The 19,542-nt window shown below is 38.6% G+C and overlaps 1 protein-coding gene across 2 annotated transcripts in view; it reads right to left on the bottom strand.

Moving 5' to 3' along the window:
• DNER (delta/notch like EGF repeat containing) overlaps positions 1-19,542 on the bottom strand; it is a 366,652-nt gene that overhangs the window by 41,961 nt on the left and 305,149 nt on the right. For both annotated transcript variants that reach the window (XM_032754076.2, XM_058437649.1), the window contains one exon: positions 13,019-13,132. In XM_032754076.2, the coding sequence (XP_032609967.1) occupies positions 13,019-13,132 (114 nt within the window). The remainder of the gene's footprint in view (positions 1-13,018; positions 13,133-19,542) is intronic.

Raw genomic sequence — 19,542 nt, 5'->3', positions numbered from 1 at the left:
CTGCTCTTAACATGGCCAGTTCTGTGGCCACTGGGGACGGGAGCCCATCTAGCAGCAAAAGCAAAGTAAAATGGCTTGAGGGGGAATTAAAATTAGAAAAGATTTTCTAAAGAGCTCTATTGTCAACCATACATCTGTATTGTTTTAAGGTCTCTGTTCTCTCTCCATAAAACTTCTCAGTCAAATGAATTCTGTTTTCTCCATTTACATCTGTCTGTCCCTCCTTCCTCTTGCCACCCTCGATGCCACATGACGGACCTACAAAAAGGAATTTCTGACAGTCTGGGATCCCTTGGAGACAAAAAATACTCCTCTTTGTGGGAGGTACCTCTATTTTTCTTTACGGAACCGCAAGAGTTATAAGCAGACAGATTCCTCTTGGGTCCAAAACATGACTCTCTTTTGTATTGCGTTACCTGATCTGTTTGGCTTTTGGGGGTGCCAGAGATTACTTTGTACCATGAGAGGACTTGCCCTTGCTGTGTGTAATAACTGGCAGTCACAGGTGAGAGATACAGTCTTAGAGGTGGTTGATGGCACTTGGCCGAAAATGATTATTACTACAGGGGGATACTCATTTCTTTGGGAATTTACATAAGAAAACTGTGGTTTCGGTACCTAAAGGCTACAGAAACATGCCCTACTATGGGATAAGACATACTTTGGGGGATGGGCTGATCGCAGAGTGGGCTGATCAGCGTTGAGTTGTGCATCAGCCTTGGGGAAATGTCCTTGCAGTGAGGTGCACCGTGGAAGCATTGCACTGTCCAATCCTGTAGTATTTCCCTCTTTTGGGGGACCCAGGATTCAGTGTAAAATGGGATCCTTGGTTTTGAGGGATCTAAACGTTCTGCCTTTTTGCTGTACCCGCTCAAGTGTTCAGCCCTACAAACTGCATGCTTCAAAGGGCTCCATCTTGGGCCTGGCGCAGTGGCTCATGCCTGTAATCCCAGAACTTTGGGAGGCCGAAGCGGGCAGATCACCTGAGGTAAGGAGTTCAAGATTAGCCTGGCCAACATGGTAAAACCCCATCTCTACTAAAACTACGAAAAATTAGCTGGGCATGGTGGCACACCTGTAATCCCAGTTACTTGGGAGGCTGAGGCAGGAGAATCACTTGAACCGGAGAGGCGGAGGTTGCAGTGATCGGAGATGGCACCATTGCACTCCAGCCTGGGTGATAGAGTAAGACTCTGTCTCAAAAAAAAAAAAAAAAAGGTTCCACCCTAAAGCCAATAATCTAGATAAAAAACAAATTAAGTGAAAAAGAAGACACTTTTCCTGGCAATCTTGTTTTCAGATAACAATGGTAGCCTAAGTTCTCTGCCTTCGAGATATAAATTTCCTACCTTGTTTCACCTAAGAGTCATGTCTTTGGATTGACAGTCTAAAGGGGGGAAAGAAACTGAAAACTGGCAAATGAAAAATCTTATAAATCTAGAAGACCTGCTTCTGTGTATCTGTATGTCTGTATTTTATCTGTGTCATGTGTATGTGATACATCCCTACCAAAATATACAAAAGAGCTCTAATTAATTGGCTTAAAGAAAAGTAAATGCCTCAGACAAATATTTTATCAGGAAGATAGAAACCAACTCAAATGCCTTTTAGTTTACATGACTTTAGTTATCTTTGGTAACTAAAACTAGTTTCAAGATTTTTTTCAGTAATTTAAGAGTTAAAGAGTTAAAATACCAGTTAATATGGAAAAGTAATATCACCTAGTTTAGAGGCTATTTAAAGTTTGTTTCAAAGTGAAGGAAAAAAATGATATAGGTAAAACTAAGTGGGCAGAAACAGAAAGAATAAAAGAGTGGGGAATGAGGAATTTTTGATTCCACAGTGGTCACGTGGTCCCCACCTAAGGTATGGAGCCCATCTGTGCTATACTCAGTTGCTAAAGGTAAAAGTTACCAATGGAACTTAGGAATTTAACTCCAGGGGAGGTGGTTCACTGGATGTGTAAGAAAATGCAAACTAATAAGGAAAAAGTGAAATATTAAACCCCTTGGCAATTGTTATCTATAATAGCTAAAATAAAAGTAAAACAGAGTGATGGTTGGGCCTTGAGGCTGAACCAACCTCAGATGTGGGTCTGTCTGAGCATAGGTCACTGGCCTCAAAGCAACCCACAAAGGGGAAAATTATGCCAGGGCAACAAAAAATACCTCTGAGACTCTGGTTACCAAGAGGGTAGTCAATGTGAGGGAAGGGCAAAACCAAGTAACTACTCAAATCAGAAGGTCTAGTGTGAAGGAATTGTGCCATTTTGTAGGTAGGTATTATTACCTTCCTCAGATGTTGGGGGTGGGTTTGCATAGACCTGCCCACCGTGGAACAGACAGATACATCACAATCAACTTGCTAAAACCTAGTAATAACGGAAAACTCCTAAAAACAGCCAGAGTGAGAGTTCTGCTTTTGGAAAGATGGAGCAGATATATTTTCCCTATCCCTCCCACCAAGTACAAGTAACAACCCTGGACATTGTACATAAAATAAACATAAGAAAATTCCAAGAAGTTGAGAGAAAGAGACAGACTGGCTAGTAATCTCAGGACCCAAGGAACAACATGACTGTGAGCTCTCTGAGTTTTCTTTTGACCTCATATATTCCAGATTAGGTGCTGGAGAAGGCAGCAACCCGGAAATGCCAAAAGATGCAGAAAACAAAACTCCCACAAAAGCCTGTTCTCTGTAACCAAAGAACCAAGATAGGGGCAGCCTAGCAAGACAAAAAATTATAGATAATAACTGCTCCACTCCAGCCAAACACTACAAAACAAACAAACAAACAAACAAAAAACTGCAAGTCCCCTCACCCATGCCACCAAAAGCTGAGAGGAGTGGAGAGCATGGACTTCCACCCTCCAAAGCACCTCAGCCACCCAATAATAACAGAATGCACAACCTTTTCAAGTACCCACAAAACATATGCCAATATAAACCATATTCTGGGCTATGAAACTACCTCAACAAATTTAGGAGACTTGAAATCATAGAGTGTTCTCTCACCATAGTTAAATCAAACTAGAGATCTATGATAAAAAGTAACAGGAAAACCTCAAAACACTTGAAAAATAAACAACATGCTTGTAAGTAGTCTATGGATCAAAGAGGAAATCTAAAGGGACATTAAAAATAAAAATTAAATTGACTGAAAATGAAAATACAACATAAACTTTGTGGGATACAGCCAAAGCAGTACTGAGGGGGAAATTTATAGCACTAAAATGCACACATTAGCTGTGAGAAAAAGCCTATATCAATACTCTAAGATCTCACCCAAAAAACCTAGAAAGAAAGAACAAAAGCAAATTAAGCCCAAAGCAAAAAGAAGGAAGAAAATAATAGACATAAGAGAAGAAATCAATGAAATTGAAAACAAAAACAATAGAGAAAATGAATGCAACAAAAAGCTATTTATTAAAAAGATTAACAAAACTGACAAAACTCTAGCAAGATTGACAAAGGATAAAAGAGAAAGACACAAATTACCAATATCATAAATAAAGCAGAAAATATCACTAAAGACTGCAGATGTCAAAAGGATAACATAGAAGTACTATATTACAACTCCACAGGTAAATTTAACAACTTAAAAAATGCACTACTTCCTCAAAAACAATCACAACTCATCAAATATAAAATAGATGATTTAAATACTTTTATAACTATTAAGACTTTAAACTTGAAAACTCCCCAGAAAGAAATCTCAGGTCCAAATGCTTTCACTGGTAAATTCTATCAACTATTTAAAGAAGAATTAATAGCAGATTGATACAATCGGTTGCAGAAAATAGAATACAAAAGAACACTTCCCAACTTATTCCAAGAAGCTAGTTTTACTTCAATACCAAAGCTAGACAAATACATAATAATTTTTTTTAAAAAAGAAAACTATTTTGTGTCTATGTTCATGGTAAATACTTGTTTCTCATAAAACACAAAATCATTTTCTTTCTTTTTTAAAACAATAACTTGAGAAACAGCTTGTTTCTCATGACTATAGATACAAAAATTCTGAACAAAATATTAGAAAATAGAATTTAGCAAAGTATTATATAAAACAAGTTATACACTATGACCAGGTGGTATATTCCAGGCATTCAAGACTAATTCAGTATTTGAAAATCAACCAAGCATATTAATAAGCTAAAGAAAAAAATCACATGATCATATCAATCCATTGACAAAATTCAATACCAATTTATGGTTAAAGTTATCAGCAAACTAGGAATAGAGAGGAACTTCCTCAATTTGATAAACAGCTTAAAAACACTACAGCTGACATTATCATTAATGGTGAAAGACTGAATGCTTTTCCCCTAATGTTGAAAACAAAGCAAAGATGTCTGCTCTTACTAAACCTAGTGTTAGAAGTTCTGGCTAGTGAGACAAGACAAAAAATAAAATTTATACCTATCAGAAAGGAAGAAATAAAACTGCCGCTCTTTTCAGATGGCATCGTTATTTACGTAGAAAATCCCAAGAAATCTACAAAAAAAAAAAAAATCCTAAAACTAGTAAGTTCAGCAAGGTCACAGGATACAATTTAAACATACAAAAATAAATTATATTTCTGTATACTAGCAAAGAACAATTCCATTTACAATCACTAAAAATACACCACACACACACACACACACACACACACACACACACACATGCATATATACACACATACTTGGATATACATGTACAGGGAAAAAATGTGGATGAAAGAAATTAAAGATCAAAATAAGTGGAGAGTCACACTGCATTCATGAATTGGAAGACTCCAAATAGTAAAGATATTGATTCTTCCCCAAATGGATATACTGGCTTATTGTAATTCCTTAGCAAAATCTTTTGTAGGTATAGACAAGATTATTGTAAAATTTATATGAAAAGGCTAAGGAACTAGAATAGTTATAACAGTTTTGGAAAAAAAATAAGGTGATAGGAATTATTCTGCCCAATTTCAATAGTTATTATGAAACTACAGTTGTTATTACATAATAAAGGTGGAGGAATAGACACATAAATCAATGAAAAAGAAGAGCCCAAAATAGACCCACAGAATATGGCCAACTGATTTTTGACGAAAGTTCAAAAGCAATTCAGTGAAGAAAAGATAGCCTTTTCAGCTAATGATGCTTGAAAAATTATACTTACATAAGCAAATGTAAATAAAAGAGCCTCCTCTAGTTAGAAGATTCAGGAAAGAATGCAAACTGTGAGAAAAGATTCTAACTATATTACAAACGTATGGAACAACCTCACGAAGGGGTCCGGGGAGGAGCTGACCTAAGTGACTTTGGAAATGGGTAGCATTGATAAGACTAAATGCAAAATAAGTGGTACATAAACATGATAGTCTAGTTCATAAAGTTGTTTCCCACAAGGGTATAAGTTAACAATTCTGATACTGCTATACGTGGATACTGAAACTGAACACTTAAGTAAATAAATGATGGATGTTGAAAGGCAGTATTTGGTTGTTGGTATGAAGGGTTTACAAATAAGTAAGGGGAGCAGGCTAGAACCATTCACGCTGTAATAAACTAGAGTTGGAGACATCACTGTGAATTCATGTTTAGCTTAATATAGACAGAGATGACTACATCATGCACTATTTACGGATAAGCGCATGTCCATGGGTTAGTATACACAAGTACTTTCTCACTTTGTCAGCTGAGAAGACCTAAAAGCAATGATATCCCAGTAGAAACAAGCACAGCTTAGCACCCGAATCTTGGTTTTAATAGTATTCTCCAATTAAAAAAAACAGAGATCCTTAGAGAAATGAATGACTCTAGAACTGGAGCAGGAAATACACAAGATGAGGCTGAAGCATCTTGCAGTGCCAGAAGATATATATGTTTTAAAAAACAAAACAAAAAATTAGCCACAAAACGAAAAATTAACCACATTAATGGAGATGTGGCAAAGAGGTATAGGAGCCAACTGAAAGAACTCCCAATGGCCAAAGCTGCAACGTTTTGAGCAACAAAATAAATTTTAAAAGTATTGGATTACAACCTAAAGTATAAAATAAATATCCATGAACCCATAAATAAATGATTAAATAAATACACAAATGGAGGAGAATAAACAAATCTTTCATCCACAAGAATTCCAAATAATTCATGTAGCTACTTTACCCTTAAAGAGCAAGAGCATAACTCCCCTCTTGATAAGTGTGGACTACACAACACTTTCTTTGGAAGGAAGTCACTTCCTCCCAAATAGTTAAGTACGGAAAGGGAGAGAAAGAGTAACATTATAGCAGAGAAACTTGACAAACACTACCTCAGCTAAGTGATCAACATCAACGTCAATGATCATAAATCTCATTGACAGTATGTAGCCTTGATGTGATATGATAGGATTAGAAAATGGACAAAAGACAGAAAGAAACATTTCTTCACAGGATATGCAGACACATCAGCACATGGAAAGATGCTCAACATCATTTATCATTAGAGGAATTCAAACTGAAACCCCAATGAGCTATCATTTTACCCCTATCAGAATGGCCCAAATAAAAAATAGTGACAACACCAAATGCTGGCAAGGATGTAGAGAAACTGAATCACTCAGACATTGTTGGTGGGGAATATAAAATGCATAAGCCACTCTGGAAACACTTTGGCTCTTTTTATAAAATGAAGCATGCAACTACCATATGACCCAGCAACTGAATTTCTGGGCAATTGTCCCAGAAAAATGAAAATTTATGTTCACACATAAACCTATATGTGACAGTTTACACCACCTTTTTTATAATAGCTGAAAACTGAAAACAATCCAGATTCCTTTCAACAGGGGACTGGTTAAACAAACTCTGGGACATCCATACTTTGGAATACTGCTCAGCAATAAAAAGGGAGAAACTATTGACCCAAAATAACCTGGATGCATCTCCAAAGAATCATGCTGAGTGGAAAAAAAAATCAATCTCAAAAGGCTATACGCTATATGATTCCATTTATGCAATATTCTTGAAATTACAAAAATGCAAAATACACTAGTGGTTTCCAGGAATTAAAGACAGTTGTGGCGCAAGGGAAAAGGGTATTGCTATAAAAGAGGAAATGAGGAGTCCCTGTGATGATGAAAATGCTCTGTATCTTGACTATATCCACGTCAGTATCCTTTCATAACCAGTATCCTGGTTATGAAATTGTACTGTAGTTTTAAAGTATGTTATCATTGGAGGAAACTGGGTGAAGCTTACATTGGATCTCTCTCTATTACTACTTGCAACTGCAGGTAAAGCTTCAATAATCTCAAACTAAAATTTTGAAAAACTAGCCAGAGAAAAATAGACCCACATATAATCAATTGTTTTCTAACAAATGTGGCAATGAAATCCAATGGGGAAAAGACTGCATTTTCAATAAGATGCTGAACTAACTGGATGTTTACATGGGAAAAATATTTTCCATCCTTAAGTCACACCGTACACAAAAATTAACTCAAAACAGACTCTACACCTAAACTTAAAAGCAGACCTATTTTAAAAACACTTTAGAAGAAAATATTGGATAAAATTTCACCATCTTGAAGTAGACAAAGATTTCTTACAATACCAGAAAAGCACAAACCGTAGAAGAAAAATAATTGATAAATTAGATCACTTACCAAAATTGAAAAGTTTACTCCCCAAAAGATACCATTAAAAAAATGCATGGAGGAGCAAAATGTATACCTGACAAAGAACTTGTATCCAGAATATGTAAAGAACTCTTTGAAATCAATAGTATGACAACCAAAATTTTTTAAATGGGCAGATTATTTGAAAAGATAATTCACAAGTAAAGACATATGAAGAGCAAATAACCACATGAAAGATGCTGAGCATCAAAGAAATTCAATGAAAATGTCAATGAAATTAAAGCACTGATGGTATTTTACCATAAAAATTGAACTAGAAATTGTAATATTCTATTGTGAACTGAAAGATAAATATCAAAAAATAGTTGAGTTAAAAGACAGAGAGAAAGATATAGTAACATCATTCCACCTTTAATAATGCACAAGGATTTCCTGCTCTGGTGAGAAAGGAATGGGTCACTTCTGTCCCAGCTGTTCAAATGACAATGTCAATGGGCTTGGAAGAATCTTTGGCTTCCCTGTTGAAGTACGGTAACCTCGTGTCCAGTCTACGGTTTCAGGTAAAAAAATAAAGCAAGTCCTAGAGAATTAATGTTGCATGAGGGTATCTTTCCTTCCATCCACTGGTCCTCAGCCAGATAATTCCAAGGGCGTAGAATTGCAAAGCTTCGGAGACAAGAGTGGTCCCAAAGTAAGAGAGTAACTGAAGGGTGGACAGGACCTAGGCCAGGACAGTGGGCCTTATGGAGACAGCTGTGTAGAAGGAATGAAATGCTTGAAGAGCAGGGAGGCTCTCTGTTCAGATGACTGGAGGAAGCGTATTTTCAGCCAGAAGCCTAAGTTCAGCAAGTGAGGACAGAGTCCCCCACCTACCACACCCTAGACTTTATCTGATGGCCTAAGAAAGCCAGTTTAATACGGTAAATATGACATTGGATTGAGTATCTAATTATATAGCAATGATTTGCCCGATTCACTCCACTCGGTCAAGCAGAGAGTTCTTGAACACTCAGTAGCTGGCCAAGTGTAACTTCTGCTAAACCTCAGGTACAATGAAAGAGTATTTGATTCCAAGGTAGCTCGACCTCAAGAGCAGAAGCACCAAACTCCTTGTATGGAAGCAGTTAATATTTAACAGCCTCTCCTGTGGAACACTAGTTCTCAGGATACAATAGGTTCTCTTTAAGGAAAAAAATGGTTTTATGATCAAATAGATTTGAAAGATAAAAGCAAATGTGATTCTTTACTGCAAGACCTCGGAGAACCTTGAGCACACAGACATCCTTTATGAATTTGCACATGGGATGTATCATGTCCTACATTTACTTGGCCACAGAACACTTTTTTCCTTGGAGCATCTCCTGGGACCAGTTTTCTGTTAAACGCATTAACAGCACAACCCCTCAATGACTTTAGGAACTATTCTATGGTCCTCTGTAGGCTGAAAAACTACCAGGGCTGAATAGAATAGACCACTTGTTTTCAAAAAACAGTTACAGTGATGTTTAAACCTACTTCAGTGAGTCCCACTGTGCCCTGAGATCAGGGTGGGTCTCATGAAAAAATGCCTAGGGGTGGGATTGCTGGTGGGGTATATATGGGTATGGTGGGGGTAGGGGTAAAGGGATGAGCAGAGGGGGGCTGAGAGGCAAGAGATGGAGGAAAGGCACCTTACTGAGAAGAGCCTGACATGGTATGTTCAGGTATGCAGCAGGCAGAGGGGCCCAGGACAAGGCTGGAAAGGCTGGATGGGGCCAGACCACTCAGGTCTTAAAGATTATGTTAAGGACTTTGATCTTTTTCCTAAGGACAATAAAATGCCAATAGGCATTTTAGGTAAAAAGTGATAAGATTAGATGACCATGCATAAGGTCTCTGCAGTATGAAAAATGGATTAGGAATCAGGAGGAATAGGTGTGAGGAGACCAGACAGGAGGGCTTGTAGTGGTGCAGGTTAGAAGTGAAGGCAGCATGGTGCTGACTCTGCAAAGAAGTGAAAAGATCTAAGAGGTTTTTAGGAGTCCTTGGTAGTTGGATGGAGGTAAGAGGGAAAAAGAGGAAGGTATATTAGTCTGTTCTTACACTGCTATGAAGATACTACCCAAGACTGGGTAATTTAGAAAGGAAAGAGGTTTAATTGACTCACAGTTCTACGTGGCTGGGGAGGCCTCAGAAAACTTACAATCATGGCAGAAGGCACCTCTTCACAGGGTGGCAGGAGAGAGAATGAGAGCCAGGAGGGGAAATGCCAGCTACTTATAAAACCATCAGATCTCATGAGAACTCACTCACTATCATGAGAACAGCATGAAGGAAACTGCCCCTATGATCCAATTACCTCCACCTGGCCTCTCCCTTGACATGTGGGGATTATGGGGATTCCAATTCAAGATGAGATTTGGGTGGGAACACAAAGCTTAGCCATATCAGATGGTGACAAAGCTTAGCCATATCAGATGGTATCAAAATGGTTACCCAGTTTCTGGCCAGAATGACTGGGAGTGATGGTAATGCCATTTGATGAGCTAGCAGATATTTAAAGAAGGAAAGGAGAAGAAGATCTGAGTTTGAGGTGTCTTTGAGATTTTCAAGATATATGTGGAGTAGATAGTTGGAGTTTTGCTAAATATTCTGGAGTAAACGACATTTTCTCATAAAATACTGAAGTAAATTTCAAATGCATTAGAAACTTAAATGCATAAAATTAATTCATACATGATTAGCATAATAGAGGAGAATATTTCTGAAATCTCGATATATAGAATCTTTCTAGCATGAAACAAGAAAAGAAATCAAGACCTCAATATGTAATTATGTAAAACTAAAATAAAACATGGAAAACAAAATACTTTGTCCACATTTAAAAGGCAAATGACAGTGGAAAATATGTGTAACCTATGGCAGGTAAACTGTTATATACTTAAAATAAAGGGCTATTTCAAATCAAGAAGAGTAAAGATTAGCATGAATGGTCTCATAAAAAATCAGACAAAGGATATGAATAGAGAGTTCATAAAGGAAGGAACACAACCAGAAACATATTTGAGAAGTGTTCAACCTTACTAGAAGTCTACGGTCTACAAATTTCAACAACACTAAAATGGTATTTTTGACCACTAGAATGACAATTCTCAGTATTTGTGTCAAGACAAGGAAATAAATGCTCTTGTATACTTTTGGTAGAAGAAAATATCGGTTCAATGTTTGTTTTTTTTTTCTCCTCTTGGAGAGTAATATCGAAATATGTATGTATTCTCTTGGACCCTGGGATTCTATTTCTGCAAAATTATACTAAAAATAATAAGATAAGTATACAAAGATGTAAATACAAGATTTCTTGTAATGTTGTTTATAACGGGGAAAAGTTCTCAACTGCCCAAAAGTTGAATTGTGGATGGAACTTTTAAAAAATCATAATATTTCATATAATGGACTACAGGGCAGCCAGTAAAAATAAAACAGAATCTATTCCTTGATGTAAAAACACATTTATGATATATATATATATTTTTAAGTGAAAAGTAAATTATAAAATAGTATGAGCAGTATGACTCCTTTTATATTCAAATATATATGCATATACACTATACACTGTATACTACACACACACAGACCTTCAGGAAAATCTCTGGATATCAGAATGTATCAAAATCTTAATAATACTTACCTCCTAACAGAGCAATTTTCAGTGGTGGGATTTTTTTCCCGTAGTCCTATATTTTCTAACTTTCCTTCTATGCTTTTTTTTACTCATGGGATAAGAATATCTGGGAAAAAAAAACCCAGGATGCTTCCCCTAATATTATTTCTGCCTCCACTGGTGAGTATAAATGTCTGCATGTGTTTATAAGCAAAACAAAGTCATCTTTGAATCATTTTTGGAGTAAGCCCACTTCTCAGTCCCAAGAAAAACCAAAAGGAAAACATAGGCTGTGACACTGATAAATAGAAGGAGAATCAGAAGTTGCTTTTCCTGGCCGGGCGGGGTGGCTCACGCTTGTAATCCCAGCACTTCGGGAGGCCGAGGTGGGCGGATGACGAGATCAGGAGATCGAGACCATGGTGAAACCCCATCTCTACTAAAAATACAAAAAATTAGCCGGGCGTGGTGGCGGGCGCCCGTAGTCCTAGCTACTCGGAGAGGCTGAGGCAGGAGAATGGCGTGAACCCGGGAGGCGGAGGTTGCAGTGAGCCAAGATCGCATCACTGCACTCCAGCCTGGGTGACAGAGCGAGACTCCGTCTCAAAAAAAAAAAAAAAAAAGTTGCTTTTCCTACACCTCGGCTTTTGTCACCTTCACCAGTAGCACAGATGAGGCTCCCCTGGGATGGCTTAGGGACCAAGGCTCTGTGAAATTCTCCAGGGCTTGGGAGGTGGCCACAGTGGCTTAGCAGGGTAGAAGTGGACACAGCAAGGTGCTCTCCAGCCGATGATAACATAACATTTGTCTTTGGCTTCAGAGCCCACCTTCTTCTGTGGGTACTTGATATGTCATCCTCTTCCAATTTGCAATCCAGAGTGACCCTTAAGCTTTTGTTGGTTGAGCAAAACTCTAAAAACATCGACTTTGTCTTACTCTCTACATTTCAAGATCCCTGGGTTCTGTAGGAAAATCAGGGGGTGGAACATTTTGTCTCCGGTGGTTTAGTTTCTTTTACCTGTACTTTCTCTGCCTACGTTTCCCAAAGCCTGGGGAACAGAAAGTTAAAAGCCTGAAGGATAAATTAATCAATAGCAAATGTTTTCTAAGTCTCCAAAAGAATCTGATGAACATTTGAGAAGCTACCCTCAGCACATACACATACAAACCACATTTCACATCTGTTTTTGGAGATTCACAAAGTCCTTGAAGCTCATAAGGGGGTGACTTTGAAGAAGGACCCCAAGTTAGGCTGGAATCCCCAATCTAGAAGTGGCTCCTCCTGCTCGGTGTTCAGTGGCCACCAAGGTTTCTGGAGAAGCCAGTCCTGCCCCGCCAATCTCGCCTCCCATCCCACTTTCCCTTGACACTTATATCTTGTAATAAAAATAAATATGGCAGCTGAAAGAAGCATCTACAGAAGACACACCCCTTCCTTCTTTCCATCTTCTGACTTTCATTAACCCATCACCTTTCTCAAGTGTTCATGTAATGGCTCATTTCTCATGTTTCATAGTCCTAGCCTGGGAAATGTACAGTAATGATAGTCTTTGTAAGTCTAGATGGCAAACGACCATCTCAGAAAAGCCTCATTTAATGAGGCTCACACAATGGGTTGTTTTAAAATAGATCTTCGTCCAAGCCATGCCTCCTTACATTTTGTAATGGTGTTTATATTTTGCAATATTTTATTCGTGATGGATTTGGGTTTTTTAACATCTGCAATCTCAGGCACTTTGTGGTAAATTTGAAAACTCAGTCCATGGAATCACTTGCCTGTAAACCCAGGTGCACAGATGCACGTGCCATTCAGGCCGTCGCTGTCACAGGTGGCTCCGTTCAGACAGCTGACGTTAGCGCAGGGATCCTTGTACAATTCACAGTGTGTTCCTGCAGAGAAACAAGCAAAACAGGATGACTCATCCAGGACTGTTTAGCTCCCATGGCCTCTGAAAGCAAACTCGGAACTCTCTGGAACAATGCGAGGGAGATTCCCAGCGTGGGTGTGTGTATACACATGTGCCCACTCATGATTTTAGATTGTTGTAAAAACTTGCCTTATGAGAAAGTAACACATTCGATCACTGTCCATAGGTCCCACCATAGTCTTTTATCTGTACTTTCTCTGCCTACGTGTCCCAAAGCCTGGGGAACAGAAAGTTAAAAGCCTGAAAGATAAATTAATCAATAGCAAATGCTTTATAAGTCTCCAAAAGAAACAGAAAATATCTAGATGGCCTTGATAAAATATAATATTAGCAACCTGAAAGTGAAGATTTGGAATCAGATATTTAAGTGAGTCCCAGTTCTACTTCGAAGAACTGCAGGGGAGAGGGGAAGCCGCGTGATACTTAGACTTCATTCTCAAAGACATCACTGCATGCTTTGTGTCTAATTTATTCCTCACAACAACACTATGAGACAATTATCCTTATTCCCCCATTTTACAGATGAGGAAACTGAGAAAAGAGTCCAAGACCAAAAGCCTGGTAAGAAAGGAGCTGGGATTTGAACCTGCCCGTAATCCCATCCCAGAGTCTGTGTTTGCTAAGTAGGCTGTTGAGAGTGACCCTGAATTGACTGTGGAAATATACAAAACTCCATGGAGCTCAGCACTCATTTAACAAAGAAGAGGCATTTTTTAAAAAATCTGTAAAGTAAAACAGAAAGTTTCTCATTTACTTTTTTTTTAAAAAAGACTGTGTGTGCATGTATGTACACAAATGCCTGAAGTGGGACTGGATTACTTCCAGGAGACTTATTTTGATTTTCACATCTGTGTATTTCTACATTATTGGCACCTTTTTTACAAATATCTATTCTTTTATAATTTTATTAAGAACTTAAAAAATCTAATGCTATTTGAAAGGTGGGATATCTGCTGGTGTTACACTGGATGCCAAGATGGATGAATAGATTAGTGTCTCTCTCTCTCTCTCCTCCTCCTCCTGCCCCTCCTCCCTCTCTCCCTTCCCCTATCCCCCACCCTTTGCAGAGAAAGATAAATTACATTCTATCTTGCCTAAGAATGTACATAATGATATGCCCACACTTCCCAGCAGCCTCAAGAAAAATATGCATAAAGCAAATAGTAACTGAATGGTATTTACTTAATTTTCTCTGCACTTCATTACTTAGCTCATGTTGTGCAAGGGACTGCCACACCCAATGACTCATCCTTTAGCACTGAAATCATCCTTGCTGGGCTTTTCCCTTATTTCTTTCTCAATGCCTTAAGAAGTAGGGCTCAGGAAGGAGGAAAGGAAGTAAGAGAAAATAGAAATGGAACTTCCTATCTATATTCACACTAATGACTTATTTGAGCCAGGTAAAGCTCAAATGTTAGAATAAATGACCGGTAATTCTTTTTCATCCTTTGCCCCTCCTAGCCAAGCCATCAACAATATTCTGCTGGGTATTTTTCTGAAGCGTCTTTCAGATCTTTGCCTTTCTTTCTTTCTGAGACCAGCCCTGTGATCCCACTGCCTCATGCCTGGTGGGATACAGCCTCCCGCAGCCATGTCTTAGTTTCTGTCTCCAGGGACTTGAAGCAGCCTCCTCAACTTTCTTCATCCCTAACCCAGGTTGCATGGTAACATAAAAGATCAAAATAATGTTAAGATTAGCATAAATCTGGTCATTCTTCTTCACTGGGGTGTGTACGGCCTCTTCTCCCAGGAGTCTCTATTTTTACTTTCCTACTATTCACAAGTAGCCTGGGCTCAACTGAAAGAATAAAAAGCAGAAGAGCCTTTTCTGCTTCAAAATGTTTATCACAATATAAAGACTCACATATTTACAAGTTCCCACTGGGCTGATCAATGGGAGCCAAGTGACAAAAAAGACTTTTGCTTGTAGTGGGAAATACAGCCACCGCCAAATTTCAGAGGTGCCTGAAGCCTAGAAAACACTTCCATTAGACCTGAAGTCAAAGAAATAAAATGATTGTAACTGGATTTCTAGTAATATATTAACATCACTAACATATTAGCACACAAACTACCACATTTTAAAAACAAGACTGAAAAGCAAATTCTAGGCCAAATTTTTAAGCATCTTACCTTTTATTGAAAGTCTTCAACAAAATAGACTTGATGAAAACACTCAAGATAATAAGCAATTTCTTTTTTTTTTTTTTTTTTTGAGACGGAGTCTTTCTCTGTCTCCCAGGCTGGAGTGCAGTGGCGCGATCTTGGCTCACTGCAAGCTCCGCCTCCCGGGTTCACACCATTCTCCTGCCTCAGCCTCCCGAGCAGCTGGGACTACAGGCACCCACCACCACGCCCGGCTAATTTTTTGTATTTTTAGTAGAGACGGGGTTTCACCGTGTTAGCCAGGATGGTCTCGATCACCTGACCTCGTGATCCGCCCGCCTCGGCCTCCCAAAGTGCTGGGATTACAGGCTTGAGCCACCGCGCCCGGCCCATAAGCAATTTCAATCTTTCGGGTGTTTGGGGTTTTTGTTTGGATGGGTGGCTCTTTTTTGGAGGGCAGGGAGACAATACTTTTTTTCCCTTGTTAATTTTCTTTTTCAAATGGTAAGACATTTGGTCCCTTGAGCATCTATTGAGAGTTTTCTGGCAGCAAGACTGGACAACAGCTAATCTTCACACAAACCTGATTACAGAGAAGAAAGATGGTATTAAAAATCCTTGGAGAGCACTTTGGTGACTCACATTTCTATATCACAAACCTTGCTAATCCGTATATAAAATATATTTGTCATATTGCTCAGCTTGTCATTAGAACTGAACAACTCTGAGCTAAAAACTTTAAACACGGAGAATAGACGATCATGGACACTATTGATGTGCCAAGTTGTCTCCACTCAAACCCTCCTCCTCTGGAGGTCCCTAGGTCCCCTCTTCCTGCCCTCCTCACCACTCCCATTCCCAGAAAACATCAAGTCTTGGGCATCCTGTTTCCTCTGAGGAGTCACCTTCTTTCACACCCTTCCCCCAACCTGATCTTCGCATATTTAACTAATCTCTCAATTCCCAATCCAAACACCCTCTCTCTGCAAAGCTGAACCTTGATTTTCTCAACACAGACCACATTCTTCCATCATTGTGCCTTGAGAGCATGCCGGGACTGTCATTGTCACGGAGTTCACTGTGCCAAATCATAACTTATCTGCTTTCCTGTCTGATTCTCCCACAAATCTCTGAAGTCCTGTAGAGCAGAGGCCGTATCATAATGCATGGAAGAAATTATGGACCTAACACCGGAATCCTATCCTTTCAAGAGGGGCGACAGCCAGTGTACTTTGGCTGACACACAGGTGAGGTTGCCAGAGGAGAGATTCCAAATTCCAAATCTGCCTCAAAAACACCCTATTTTGTCAGAGAAAACCAGGTCCACACTTCAAACTAAGTCTGTGGAACGACACATGCATCACCCATTGGCAGAGGACACAGCACGTACTATTACAAAGCTGATGTTTAGTCTCAAGCAAAAATAAACTGTAATTCAGTCAAAACTAATAAAAATTCATACTTTTCATATGAAGCGATGGAGAAGAAATGTTTCTAAAAAGACTTTGATTCCAACAGGGTTCTTTACAGAAGTTAATTTTAGAATTGAAATAAGCTAGAATTCAAAAAGCAGTACACCAATTATAAGTCTTTGTTGTCATCACAAATTTAGTTACAATTAATATTTGAAAAATGAAAATCAATATTTTATCTCCAGGAAACTAAGCCAGTAAAGAAGTGTTATTACACTTAATATTTAGGACATCGTCTCATTTCATCCAAACTTACTTCCTCTATGAAAACTTTTTCCAGTATTTCAATCTTTACAGATCTCAACATTTTCTAACCCAGCTCAGAAATTACAATTGACATCTCAGCTTAGCCTCATTATTCCTGTGTGTGTCACTCAGTCTGCTCATCTGGTTAAATAACAGCCCAAAGAAGGCAGAAACTCTGACTTATCCTTTTTGTATTTATCACAGTACTTGAAAGGGCTAGGTGCACAAAACAACCAGAAATCCTTTTTCCCTGGCTAAGTAGAATCTAGCAAAGGCAATAACTTTATCCAACAAAGAAGGAGTTCTCTTCTTTCCCACTAAAATTTCTGTAGCCTTTAAAAATAAATAAGTAGGTAGAGGCCGGGCAGAGTAGCTCACGCCGGTAATCCCAGCACTTTGGGAGGCCAACGTGGGCAGATCACTTGAGGTCAGGAATTTGAGACCAGCCTGGCCAACATGGTGAAACCCCGTCTCTACTAAAAATGCAAAAATTAGCCAGGCATGGTGGCACACACCTGTAATCCCAGCTACTCAGGAGACTGAGATGGGAGAATTGCTTGAACCAGGGAGATAGAGGTTGCAGTGAGCCAAGATAGCACCATTGCACTCCAGCCTGGGTGACAGAGCAATACTGCGTTTCAAAAAAAAAAAAAAAAGTAGGTACAATGTACAATGTAATTAAATCTATAATCCAGTGATCTCATTTCTAAGACTCTATCCCTAGAAAGAAATCCAGGAAGTAGGAAAACAATATAAAGATATTAATTCCAGAAATATTTGTAATAGCCCCACGTCAGATGCAACAAAAAAGCAATGGATAAGTATTCCCTCATGGGAACATTACAAAGCCATTTAAAATAAAACTAGTAAGACTTCCTAGCAATACATAAATCAAACATAATATCTTATTATGAGTGAGCAGAACAATATAAAATTGTAGGTATACTCAATTATTGAACAGTAAAAACATGGATACTAAAAACAGAATGGAAGCAACACAGATTATTATGGCTCATGTTGTAAAAACATGAGTAATTATGAATTTTCTCTTTTCTTCTAAATATTTATTATTGTTATATTATTTTCATAATTAAAAATTGAAGTTTTTTTCTAAATTTTATCACCAAAAATTTCAAATATATATATTGTTGATCATTTCACTGGATCTTCTAGAAATAAAAATCAATCACTATGGGGCTGTTCCTTAATCTTTTGACAATATGAGGTATGAACACTTAACAAAGTCTTAGAAGTTCCATCAGAAACCAGCCTTGAACTAGTTTTGAAGGACACAGCAGTATTTTGGTTTGTCTGAAGACGGGTTACACAGAGGTCCTCCATGAATTTTGCTTTCTAACAGTTCCATGATCTACAGTGAAGATTTACATTCCATGAAAATGTTTAAGTTGGTTTCCTTTACTTAATTCATGTGTTAAACAGTAGTTCTAACTCAAGTAAAGGTAGCCATTGCGCATTTGTTCTGTGCAAGCCACCCCAGTAAGAGCTGTAGAGAATTTAAAAAGAAAAAGGGCCTATGTAGTCACTGTCTTTCCAGAACTTATGATTTAGTGTAGGGAAGAAGAAAGTCTGAAACCAAAAAGAATTTAATACAAGGCTAAACATAATTGTCATGGCAAATATAAAGAAAATAGGCAGTTAAAGAAGGAAGAAGCCACATCTCTTTGGGGGTCAACATTTCAGACAGTGGATACAGCCATAGGAGTGGATGAAAGCAAAGAGGAGGGAGAAAGGGGCCTGGAGACCCACGTCATTCACGGCATCTGGGAGACCAAGACTTAGTGAGGGCAGAGAGGAGAACCCGGTCAGGAATGAAGTTGCAGAAGACACAGCAAGGTGACGTGCAGGAGGGACCCCAGGGCTCAGTGGGGCAAAGGGACAGGAACCCTGGCTGAGTCAGAAGTGGAAGGGGAGGCTTCATAGATTTCACCAAATGACTTCAATTACTTCACCATGAATTTTCCTGAAACCTCTTTTAGTGGAATGGTGTGGACAAGGGCCAAGAGCCATGGTTGAAAAAGCAAAAGGGAAGAAAGGGACTTTAAGCAGAGGGGGGACACAAAAAGTCAAAGAAGAGGTTTTTAAAATTATTATTTACATGGAATTTACTTAGAAGTGTAAGAACATCTTTTTTTCTTTAGCAGCCCAGTTTTTCTAGAAGCACTTATTTGAAAAGAATTCCCTTCTCATTCCTAGCAATTCCTCTTTAAGAGTCATACATTATTATTACAGACAATGGTTTCTGGGCCATTCTTCAGTTTTGGTTATCTGTCCATTCTTGCTCAGGTAACATATGAATGTAACAATAATTGTAGCATTATAATGAGTTTTTTAACATCTGGCAGAAGTTCCCCCTCATTGCTTTTCTTTTTCTTTTTCTTTTTTTTTTTTTTTGATGGAGTCTCGCTCTTCACCCAGGGTGGAGTGCAATGGCACCATCTCAGCTCACTGCAACCTCCGCCTCCCGGGTTCAAGTGATTCTCCTGCCTCAGCCTCCTGAGTAGCTGGGACTATAGGCGTGTGCCACAGC

Source organism: Hylobates moloch, unplaced genomic scaffold (genome assembly GCF_009828535.3).
Source record: "Hylobates moloch isolate HMO894 unplaced genomic scaffold, HMol_V3 SCAFFOLD_1, whole genome shotgun sequence".
Taxonomy (NCBI): Eukaryota; Metazoa; Chordata; class Mammalia; order Primates; family Hylobatidae; genus Hylobates; species Hylobates moloch.
The sequence above is the reverse complement of the archived record's forward strand: the minus strand, read 5'-3'. Positions and strand labels throughout refer to the sequence as shown.